The sequence below is a fragment of the Phoxinus phoxinus genome (genome assembly GCF_949152265.1).
Source record: "Phoxinus phoxinus genome assembly, chromosome: 18".
Classification (NCBI taxonomy): Eukaryota; Metazoa; Chordata; class Actinopteri; order Cypriniformes; family Leuciscidae; genus Phoxinus; species Phoxinus phoxinus.
This window is the reverse complement of record NC_136893.1, coordinates 8,798,904-8,811,090: the sequence shown is the minus strand read 5'-3', so window position 1 is coordinate 8,811,090 and position 12,187 is coordinate 8,798,904. Positions and strand designations below refer to the sequence as shown.

General features: G+C 36.9%; 1 protein-coding gene across 1 annotated transcript in view; it reads right to left on the bottom strand.

Moving 5' to 3' along the window:
* plxna2 (plexin A2) overlaps positions 1 to 6,279 on the bottom strand; it is a 116,571-nt gene extending 110,292 nt beyond the window's left edge. The window contains exon 1 of the mRNA XM_079588276.1: positions 6,149 to 6,279. Within this exon, the coding sequence (XP_079444402.1) occupies positions 6,149 to 6,199 (51 nt within the window). The 5' untranslated portion in view covers positions 6,200 to 6,279. The remainder of the gene's footprint in view (positions 1 to 6,148) is intronic.
* Between the last annotated feature and the right edge of the window lie 5,908 nt (positions 6,280 to 12,187).

Sequence of the window (12,187 nt, the reverse complement as noted above, 5' to 3'; positions counted from 1 at the left end):
CTATTCAGATTCAGGATGCCGTCTATGCAGCACACTAGGTTTTCAAACAGACTCCCACTCGCACGGCAGCGGTTTGCCAGAGAGGTGACAAGTAAAGACTGTTTGCAGTCAGTTAAAATGTAAAACCTAAATGAGATATTTTTGAAACAGTCTTTGACACACATTTAGCAAATGTGCATGACATCCCTAAGTCTCCATGTCTCTTTCAACGACTCCCTTTTTGTTTCCCTCGCTCGCCACTCTCTCCCCTCTGTCTCTGTAAAGCTGTTATCAGCTGAAACAGCTCTGACCTTTCATAGCTGTTAGCCTCTGGCTCCCTTCCCCAGCCAAACAGCCACAGCACTTTATCACAAGACTATGAATTACCACAGAAAGGACACCATCTCACCGCCTGCGTGATCTAAGGCTGTAGACGCTCCTGCTCCGCTCTGAACGCTCTTTCTTCCAAGCCCTTCATAGACGTTCTGTAAACACGTTTGACATAACCTGTATTTTCTGACTGCTCTGGTTGTGGACACAACCTGTCTGGAGCTCATTTGTCTTTCAGTTCCACCATATTGCCAATACCTACGGACCATTAACATGGTATTCGTACATGTACACTGAGACAATGAGCCCTAAAGTCTGTGCATGTGTGTGTGTATATATATATATATATATATATATATATATATATATATATATATATATATATATATATGTCTGTGCATGTGTGTGTGTGTGTGTGTGTGTGTGTGTGTGTGTGTGTGTGTGTGTGTGTGCATGTGCATGTGTGCATTTCCTTTTATGTCAGTGTGAGGCAATCCGTTTCTAGACTATTTGTGTGCATGTGAGGGATGGCTATGCATTTGGAATGAGCTGTATTTATGAGTCTTTGAGAAAATGCACAATATATGGCATCATAGAAAAGAATTATAGATGCCAAATGGGAATGGCGGTGGTGTGAAACGTTTGTGGGTAAAGATGGAGTGTCTGTGCGTGTGTGCGTCTGTGCATAAAGTAAAATTACATGCTGGTTTGAGCATGTTTGAATGCTAACCGCAAATCCACTGCTGCATGCATGCATGTATGTAAATCTATGATTATAATAAATCGATCTATCTTTACCCACATATCCATTTGCACTGCATTCTTCACATTAATCACAAGTCTTATTAAACACAACCATTGTTTAGTCACAAAAAGGGTGCAGCTACATTTAAAACGACATAAAATAATATTCGCAACACTTTTAAGTTTCATAATGTGGAAAATAATACAGGATTTGATTTTATCCATTACCAGAAAGACTAGATCATGACTAAGTAAAAAATGCTATAATATTACTAAGCGATGCACAATATATCTGGACGATATCGATTCAGCCAATTTTTTAATCTTCCTTTTTTTTCACCAATATCAATTGTTTTACCTATATTTACACTGTAAAAAATGTGGCTGCGATTAGTTAAAATTTGTTGAGATAACTTAAATATCCAACTTAACCTAACCAAACTAAAGTTAACAAAACTTACTATTTTAAGTCAAGCTTGAACACATACTTTTTAAAGTTGAAACAATGTTGGATTTTAAGTTGTGCTAAATAATCGCAGCAATTTTTTTTACAGTGTACATTTTAGACATTTTTTTGCTGTCATTATAGTGCCAACTTAATTATATATATATATACACACCGGTATACATATAATATGAAGATTTTTTAATGTGTTTATAATTGAATGCGTTTATAAATTAACATTTACTGGTTATTGGCCATACGATTAAAATAATTATTGGCTTTTTTATCGGCTATTGTATCATTTCTTCTATTATTGGCCAATATTTCAGTTACATGAAATATTATGTGACCCTGGATCACAAAACCAGTCACAAGTCGCACGGGTATATTTGTGGCAATAATACATTGTATGGGTCAAAATGATCGATTTTACTTTTATGCCAAAAATCATTAGGATAGTAAATAAAGATCATGTGCCATGAATATATTTTGTAAGTTTTTTACCGTAAATATATAAAACATTATTGTGAGTGAATGCAGCACAATCGCCAACATGAATGGACAATTTTAAAGGCGATTTTCTTAATGTTTTGATTTTTTTGCACCCTCAGATTCCAGTTTTTCAAATAGTTGAATCTCGGCCAAATATTGTCATATCCTAACAAACCATACACCAATGGAAAGCTTATATATTCATGTGATGTATACATCTCAATTTTAAAAAAAAATACCCATGTGACTGGTTTTGTGGTCCAGGGTCATATATTATACTGTATTATACTGGTCAATTTTAACATAATCAGTACAATATTATGTATCCAAATATCACAGTATTACCATCTGTCCTATTTCTGTGAATGACAGCAGGACAGAGATACGAAGAATAACCATGTGCCTTTAATCTGCCATTTTGACTCCTCTTAGCTAGTAAACATATACGTAGACAGTATCCTACATCCCCACAGAGCTCCAATAACTACTCGAGTTCAGCCATTTTGGCTCCATTTTCAATAAATTACACCCAAAACGTGACAACGGTAAGCTCCACTCCGCCATGACGGCTCTGTTTCCTGCTAGCATAAGAGCTCGTGCTGAAAGGTGAATGCTAATCCTGCTGCTCTGTGAAGTGTGAAGCGTGACTACGCCGACTGACTCCTCAAACAGCGGCGTGCTGGGGTGACGGAGGCCGTGCGGTCTTTAGCAACATTTTTTTGTTCCTCTCAGCCCAACAAGAGAACGTCTCACACCTGCATCCTGAATATTAACACAACTCACAGAAGATACGGCAGGCGTTATGAAGAGAAATGCCTCCGAGAGCAATTCAACCCGAGTCAGACTGAAAGAGCTCATTGAGCTCAGCGATGCCTCTCAACGTGGTTGTTTAATAAGCTGTAATATTGAATTAATCACCTGAAACACTTAACACAGGACAAAAGAGGGTGAAGAAATGATGGAACGTGCTGATGGATCTTTTACGACGGGATCGGTTTGAATTACTGCATGAGAGGGACGAATCTTATGAGGTTTCAGCGAACACGATTCCCTAAAGACTGTCCAGCGCTAGTGAAGAGATACACAGGAATGTATATACACGGCCTAATCCCAAACAGCTACATTTGTTTTCAAGAGAACAGGAATTTTCTAACTTTTTTTGAAAGACCCCCAAATACATCCCACCAAAAATATAAATAAAAAAGGCAGCTATAATTTGTAATCTATACAGACTCATTTACACTATGTGTGACAAATATCTCATATTTAATCAAATAAAAAAATCTAATAAAAAAAAAACAGACCCCCCTCCAACAAACAACAACCCTTTTTAAAAATAAAAATAAATGAAAAAATAAATAAAGAAGCAGTTGACTGGAATGATGGTTTATACAGTTTTCCACAACTGCCCAATCAGAAACAAGTATTTTAAAAAAAAATGCATAATAATTTACCATATTTTACTTATTTTGCTCTACTTTTTTAATTAAACTGAATTTAAAATAATGGAATTAATAAAATAAAAAATAAAAGAAAACATAATACATATAGAATAAAAAAGTTTGCTTGAGCAAATGAATACAATCTGTAGTATTGTACTTTGTATTAAGTTACTTTGTAAAAAGCAGCATATGGATTCAAATCAGAAATTCTTATAAACATTCAAAAGCAATCTGGTTAAAAAAAGGATTTCACGATATATATTTAATAAACAAAATTACACATGAACTTGGAGAGCATAAAAAAAATTATTTTGATAAAATACTTTTACTTTTTCTTGAAAAAATGTTGGCCCCAGTTTGAAAACCCCTGGGAACTAGTCAACAACCCAGTTTGAAAACCCTTAGGAACTAGTCAACAAAATAGACTCGTCACTCAGTTTGTAAAACAGACCAAAACAATGGAAATTTAAATGCATAAACATTTGTGGTAATTGACAGAATACCATAGATGTTGTCAATAGAGTTTCATCTTGTATTTAACTAAATATTTGTAGCTTTACTGAAACCTTATCTTTAAAAATATAGCATGTAAGTATATTAGCAAGAAAGAAAGAAAGAGAAAGAGCAGATGATGCAAGGGCCCAGGACACAAGCCACAAAGTTGATCAAATGCCGGGGTCACTTCTACGTGCCTGATGCGTGTGACGGGGTGTATGCTGACTCAACAAGTCTCCTTCTCTTTCTCCTCCCTTTGTCCTCTCATCTGCTGCTATGCGTGATGCCCAGTGGGGCTGACCCAGCGGGCCGCCCGTGTACAGATATGATGTGAACCTGTCAGCCCGCTGTGCATTAAACCACCTCTCTCATTACCGCCACACCCGACCCCATCCCACTGCCCACATGTATCCCAAGAGGAGATATCAACCCTCTACAACGGATGCTAAAAAAAGCCTGGAGACGTAAGCAACCGGCCTGGTCATCCATCTCTGAGCAGAGACAGTATTGTTTCCTTTCCTTCTCTTTAGAGACCCTCTCTCTCTTTTTCTTCCTTTCGTTCGCTTTATTTTATAGTCTGAAATAGGGTCGGGCGGTATGATGGTATATATTTGTCAAGACAAGAAATGTGTAGAGATTCTACTGCAGTATATCCATTTAAAAATCTGACATCATGCAGACAATATTATTAGACTCAAAATGAACTCTGCATTAAACTAGTTAAACTGATTTACTTTATAATTGTTGGTTATTTTACAACCCCCTCAAACCACTGCTCAAATCATCCAATAGCATTTATAATGTTTCCCCATCTTGAGATGTTGATTTTAACTCTTTTGATATATAGATCAAATATATCAAATATATCATTATGTAATCAACATCACTACATAAAAAAATATATATATTTTATGGTTTAAATTTCATATATATATATGAAATTTAAACCATAAAATATATATATATATATTTTTTAGGCTATGGGAGGCTAAAAGAATGACTGTAATTGTGAGATAAGTTAAAAAATGAAAAAAAAAATGTCACATTGAGGAGAGCACCTTTAAATAGAGTCGCATTGAGAGATAAAAGCTGCAACTGTGAGAAAAAGTTGCAAAAAACAAGAAATGACGTCATATTATGAGAATAGTCGCAATAAGGTATGTTTCCATCCACCTATTTTTTTATCCATTTTGGGATATCGAAATGGAAAAAACCAAGATACAAATCAAATCTAAAAATGTGATGGTAGATATATTTTTTTATCCAATAAGAAGACAAAACTAAGCACAAACTACGATGGAAACACATTTAGGGCATAAATTCCCTCAACTGCACAACAAAAAACTCACCGGTGGATGTGATTGGATAACTAACCAGTGGACCAGTTTCACTGCACTGCATCTCAAATGTTTGTTTAATCATTCTGAAATGCCTGAGCCAAAGTCTGTCATCAGAATGATTCGGTTTAAAACCGTCTCGCATGATTGCGTTCCCAAACACCAGCATCCGAACGCAAGATAACACGACAGGGTTTATTGTGTTTCGTCATTTATGATGTAGGAAAGAAAAGCCACGGTGGCTTCCCCGATTTCAACTTCCATTTTTATCACAGGAGTTTTGTGCAAATTTCCCATGAAGTGACCATGTTTTGGCTCTCTTGAACACATGGGATGGAAACGCTGCTTTATTCACAAATGGTTTATGCGATACTCCAATTTTGCGAATAAGTTAAAATCGCAACTTTGGATGGAAACATACTGAAGCTACTGAGAGATATAAAGTAGCAATTACAAGAATACAAGTCGCTATTGAGAAATAACTTCACAATCACCCTTTTTTGACTCAGAGGCCAAGTGTTTTCCATAATGTCTTGATATATAGGGTTACCGTGATATAAAATGACTCATACCGCCCACCTCTACTCCGCAATGCATCCCATGGGAAGTGTTGTGTGTATTGATATTATATGAGCAGGGTCTCTCTCCATCTCTCTCTCTCTCTCTTCATTATCCTGTCAAGGGAGGGTGACCTTGTTCTCTCTCCATCTCTCCTCCTTCAGCTGTCCCTCCATCACTCTCTCCTTCACTGACACAGCTACTCTACCCTCTTCCCATTTCTCTCTTTCATTAGTGGATGCTGTCACGTTCTCTCCGTCCTACAGCTGTTATGGATGGAAGAAAGAAGCAGAGAGGGGAGAGCATATACATGTATATATTCAGACCTGTCTCTCCGACATGACGTAGATGAAGCTGTTGTCCAGGGAAAAGGCCATGTCTCTGAGAACAGGGCTTCCATCTTTGATCACCGGCAGAGTTTCATACTGCACGCCACCTTGAGGAGGACCGTCAACCCGAATCTAAGACAGAAAGAAGAAAACAGGCCATCATGAGCAGAAATTTACCACTTGTCTTACATTTTCACCATCTGAAAATTCGGCTACATGATAAAAAAATAAAGGAAAAATTTCAATTAGTGTGTTACTTTTCATATTCTATAATATATATATATATATATATTATTATTAAATTGTTCTCTCTCTCTCTCTCTATACATGCATACATGCATACATGCATACATGCATATGTATGTATGTATGTATGTGTGTATGTATGTATATATGTATATATATATATATATATATATATATGTATATATATATATATACACACACACCGGTATATATATACTGTATAAGCAATACATTGCTTATAATTTAATAATTGTATTATAATAATTTATTACATTTCACAATATATATATATATATATATATATATATATATATATATATATATATATATATATATATATATATATATATATATATATATATATTATGTAACACACTAATTGCAATTTTGCCTTGAAATGAATGCATATATATACATACATATACACATATACATATAGTTAGGTAAATGTACAATATTTTGTTATTATTTTTTATTTTATTTTATTTTATATACACATTATATTACATACAATAATATTACAAATTAAAATTGTATTATATAGTATTACAATTACACAATATTTTATTAGCTATCCAAAATATATTAGTACATTTATTTTGTGCAAAATAAAATACTAATATTTATACAATATTTAATCTTTTTTACAATATATTTTAATTAGATTAAAGCGGTTTTGATCGGGTCAAAGGTCATCAAACAAACTATAAAATCAGATGAAATAATAATTGACGTCACAGGTCTCCTCCCACCGCATTCACCCGTCCCAAAAAACAATTGAAAGGCCAGGACACATTACGGCTGTCCTGCGTGGAGTTTGATCGGGGTTAGTCCAAGGTCATGTGTCTGTCTACTACTGCTTTACAATAGAGCAGACGAGGAGGCTGAGGACGACCCTAACAAAGACCCAGGAGAATGAGTGAACAGAGCAAAGATCATTCAACAAAACCAGCTATAACCAAAACAGTTGTCATCTCTGCAGTCTTTCTCAACACAATTCTGGCCAAAAAAAAAACATGTCCACGCTACTCTAAAGCCCTGCTCAAGCATTAGTCCACTCCAGTGAATGTAAAAACCATCTGTGAGCGGCAGACTCCCAATCCACTAAACTGACATTTACAGCACACAACGGTAAATGTGTTCATACATAAAACATGTCAGCCAGTCAACAAGACCCGCCTCCTTTTGCTCGGCCGAGCGAGACCCTGATACGACCTGGTGCGCACCGCAGGGACCTTATGTCATGGAGAACTGTGTGTCCAGTAGTCCGCGGAGGGCACTTTGAAGAACATACTTCATTTGCAGTCAGGAAGTGGGTCTGGCATTCTGGTTGTAGAAGTAAATGTTGTGTTCACTGGTCCTACGGGGGACTATAAAGCAATCAGACACGGACACCGCAGTAGGTTCTGTGGACGCAACTGTAAAAGTGGTGCTTTAAAGGACTATTATGGTGGATAGAAAAGCTAACCCCTGTTATATAATGTATACTTCACACTTTGTTATGATGCTTGCATTGAAAAGCCATTAAAATGATCAATAAAATGTATATAATTGGAAGTCCAGACAAACAAGACCCCTGCTTTAAAGTGGCAAGCTATGAACAATTACTTCAGCTACACTGACCCAGAATGCACTAGGAAATGGATTTAATCTCTTTTCAAACTGTCCTTATATTTTAACTTTTTCCCCGACCACTGATCTGCCGGTCACCTGGCTCGAGTCTCGTTCTGTCATCATTGTTCTCTCCGCCTGAGGTTCGTCTTCTCCTTACAACCTTCCGAAACATTTGCTCATTACTCTTTCATTATTGGCACATTCTTCTCTCTCTCTCCCTCGTTCCCATATGCACGTTATAGATGGCTGCCGTCCCTTTGGCTCCAGTGTAAGTGCAGCTGTCTTTCTCAGAGCCCACGCAGAACTACTCCCGACAATCGCATATCATTCTGTGTGTTCTGTGCTGAGTGTGTGTGCACACTGTCACCTATTTTAAATAAGGATGTGCATTTTACATGTGCTTGTGCATTCGATTTTCATGTCAATCCACACTGACAATCATTTCACTTATACATGCTATACTGTCTCTTTCTGTTTCAAATATTAATTTTGCATGTTAATTTATAGGCGTTATAAACAAGTAGCTCTTTGTGTATTGCTCAATGTATATTTGCATGTGTGTTGGTATTTGTATGAGGGACTTCTGAGACCGTCGGTCGCTTCCAGCTACACGTTCATGCCAAGAGGATGCTTTTGATGTGAGAATGTAAGCGTGCAACAACAAAAGTGCTTGAAGAGAAACCAGAAACAAATTCTCTTGCTGTTTAACATGATAACAAACTGCAAAACACTCTTTCCCACACTGTACGTGTGCGCTTTATACATAGATGCGTGCATCCACATCTGAAACAACCTTTAGGGTCCCTCGTTCCGAATACATCCCATTTCAGATTATTCACGTTGGCTAACTCTTCTCCAACTAGAAACGTACTGAATACAAATCAAAAGATTTTGAATGCTTACATCCACATAAGCCTCCGACCACTAGAGGGATGCTCGACTCTGTTTACATCGAAAAGTCTTTATTAAAGCATAACTCAATCTTTCTTTAAAGCGATTACATGACAGAGTAGACGTAAGAGAAGAACTGTATAGGGTCATTTAATTCCAACACAAAGCACTGAAACATGAACCTGCTCAAAGAAATTCAGCAACAATATTTACTCTCTTGTCTATTTTTAGCCATAACCTCTAAACCACATTAATGATCAAAGCAGAAAAAGTACCAGAAAAAAAACTGTATGTGTTTCCCATATGCATTTCTCTCATTTTTGCAATGAAAGGCAAAGAAAAGCACGGACCTCAAGAATATTGTTTCCAAACGCTGTGGGACTCCAAACGCTGTGGGACACAATGGATGTCCTTGTTTAAATATGTGTGTGCATGGGAGCGCAAGGGAGTCAGAGACAGAACTCAGACTGACAGAGCAATCTGTCCCGTGGCCTATCTCAGATCTTCCGTAATCCATTTTAAATGTGTAGGCTCACGCAGTATGTCGAGACACACAGAAAGAGAGAGAGAGAGAGAGAGAGAGAGAGAGAGAGAGAGAGAGAGAGAGAGAGAGAGAGAGAGAGAGAGAGAGTCTGCCACCTGCACACTAAATCCAATTACACTAAAGGGGATTCCTCAAAATTGTCTGCTCTCACAGGTCAAATGTCAGTGCTTATCCAGTAAGGAAGGGGGTAACGCTAACTGAAAGGGTTAACTGTCAAAATAAGGCCAACCTGACCCTCAACTTCTGAGATTTGACTCACTAGTAACAGACAGAGGGATTCAAACACAATTCTCTGTTCTATAACTTAGTCAACTACCTTGCTATCAACTGCCCATCAATTTATACATCATTTACATTTACATTTATTCATTTAGCAGACGCTTTTATCCAAAGCGACTTACAAATGAGAAAATTGAGAAAATAATCATTAATTCATTAATCATTCCTTTACCATGGATGGATGGATGGATGGATGGATGGATGGATGGATGGATGGATGGATGGATGGATGGATGGATGGATGGATGGATGGATGGATGGATGGATGGATGGATGGATGGATGGATGGATGGATGGATGGATGGATGGAAAGACTGATAGATCGATCGAGATGGATAGACAGGCCGATACACAGAACTATAGATAGATAGATAGATAGATAGATAGATAGATAGATAGATAGATAGATAGATAGATAGATAGATAGATAGATAGATAGATAGATAGATAGATAGACAGACAGACAGACAGACAGACAGACAGACAGACAGACAGACAGACAGACAGACAGACAGACAGACAGACAGACAGACAGACAGACAGACAGACAGACAGACAGATACACTCTAAAAAATGCTGGGTTGTTTCAACCCAATTTTGGGTAAAATATGGACAAACCCAAACGATGGGTTAAAAATGTAATTTAAAAATTCAACCCAACGGCTGGGTTTGTCGATATTTTACCCAAAATTGGGTTGAAACAACCCAGCATTTTTTAGAGTGTAGATAGATGGATAGATACAGTAGATAGATAGACAGATGGATAGACGGATAGATGGATAGATGGATAGATAGATAGATAGATAGATAGATAGATAGATAGATAGATAGATAGATAGATAGATAGATAGATAGATAGATAGATAGATAGATAGATAGATAGATAGATAGATAGATAGATAGATAGATAGATAGATAGATAGATAGATAGATAGAATATACTGTAGGGTGAGATGTGGAGCGATATTTCAGGTCAGTTGGACGCTGTAGTATCTCTCTCTCTCTCTCTCTCTCTCTCTCTCTGCTCTTGGAGAGATTTTTCTGAGCCCCAGTCCGCCTGGATAACACATCTAATCCATCACCTGTGTCAGCTTGAAGAATTCTGGTGTCAGCAAGCCCTCTCTCCCTTTCTCTCTCGCTCTCTCTCTCTGTCTTCTGACGGTTTCTATCAGTGGAAAACAGGCTCTTTTGTTCTCGCTGCTGTAGTACAACACTATCTCCCATAACGCATGTGTTACAGCAACAGACTGCTAGGGCCGTGTGTCACTTTCCATCCAGACGCATTTGAGCACTTAAGCAGATCTCAACCTCTCAGGGACAGAGAGAGAGAGAGAGAGTGAGAGAACGGGAGAGAGTGTGGACAGTTTCATTCTGACTATGTTTAGCTATTTGTATGAAAATTAGATAGCACCAATGAAAATGCATATTTGCTAAATAAATAAATAATACATTCAACAAAGCCAATTTTTACTTAAATTTGGCGATTTGCATGTGTTCATTTTGGACCCTCACAATAGATTTCTGGTTGTGTTAAGTTGAACTAAACATAGAGAACATTGGAGAAAGTTTCATTAGTCTGTTATTTCATACTCTAGTCTATGTGAAGTTCATTATGCAAATAACACCATAACATTATAAACTAAATATATGCACTCGTGCGATACACTATACTTGCAAAACATATGCATAGTAAGCACCTAATCATAATGTCTTATTAAACCTAGACTTTGCTTTATAATGTGTGAATATTTCTTTAACAATCTTTAATGAGTTTTCACTGTTGCTAACCAACTTCCTAAGTCCCATTACTTTTGTCACTATAACTTCACGAACTCCAATAAAGCACAACAAAAGTTTAAGCAGCAGTCATTAAAAAGTGCATAAAGTCGACCGTGATTCTAAACATATTCATGTCTATGGATAGTCAGGTCATTATATACGTATATACAGTATACATTCTCAACTCTGCCATCCTTTAAATATAATCTGTAGAGCAATTACTAGCAATATCTGAATGCCTGAGTGTGAACTAGTTAAGTATGATGATCCTGAAAGTAACTTCACAGGAAGTAAGCCACATAATCCATAAACAACAAACATAATGCGTCAAAGACCGTAAAGCCTAAACATGTATAGTGTGCCATCATCATAAAATCATCAAAATCCCCCAGCAGTGATCTGGTCATAAACATAACTAGGTCAGTTTTAATCACATGACTTTTTGCCAGATAAAAACAAAAGTACCCGAAGCGCTTTAAATACTTCAAACTCTGAACATCATGTCATACATAAACTTCCTAAGAATTTCACAGCTTTGATATTACCTGACCTAAGTTTAAAACCCACACAACTTGGAGTCAGCTTTTTTTCTTGCTGGTTACAGAAACCAGATCTGAATAATGAGTGGCTGTGGTAAAACATGATCAAAAATATCCCTAATTATCCCAAAATGCCAACACGCA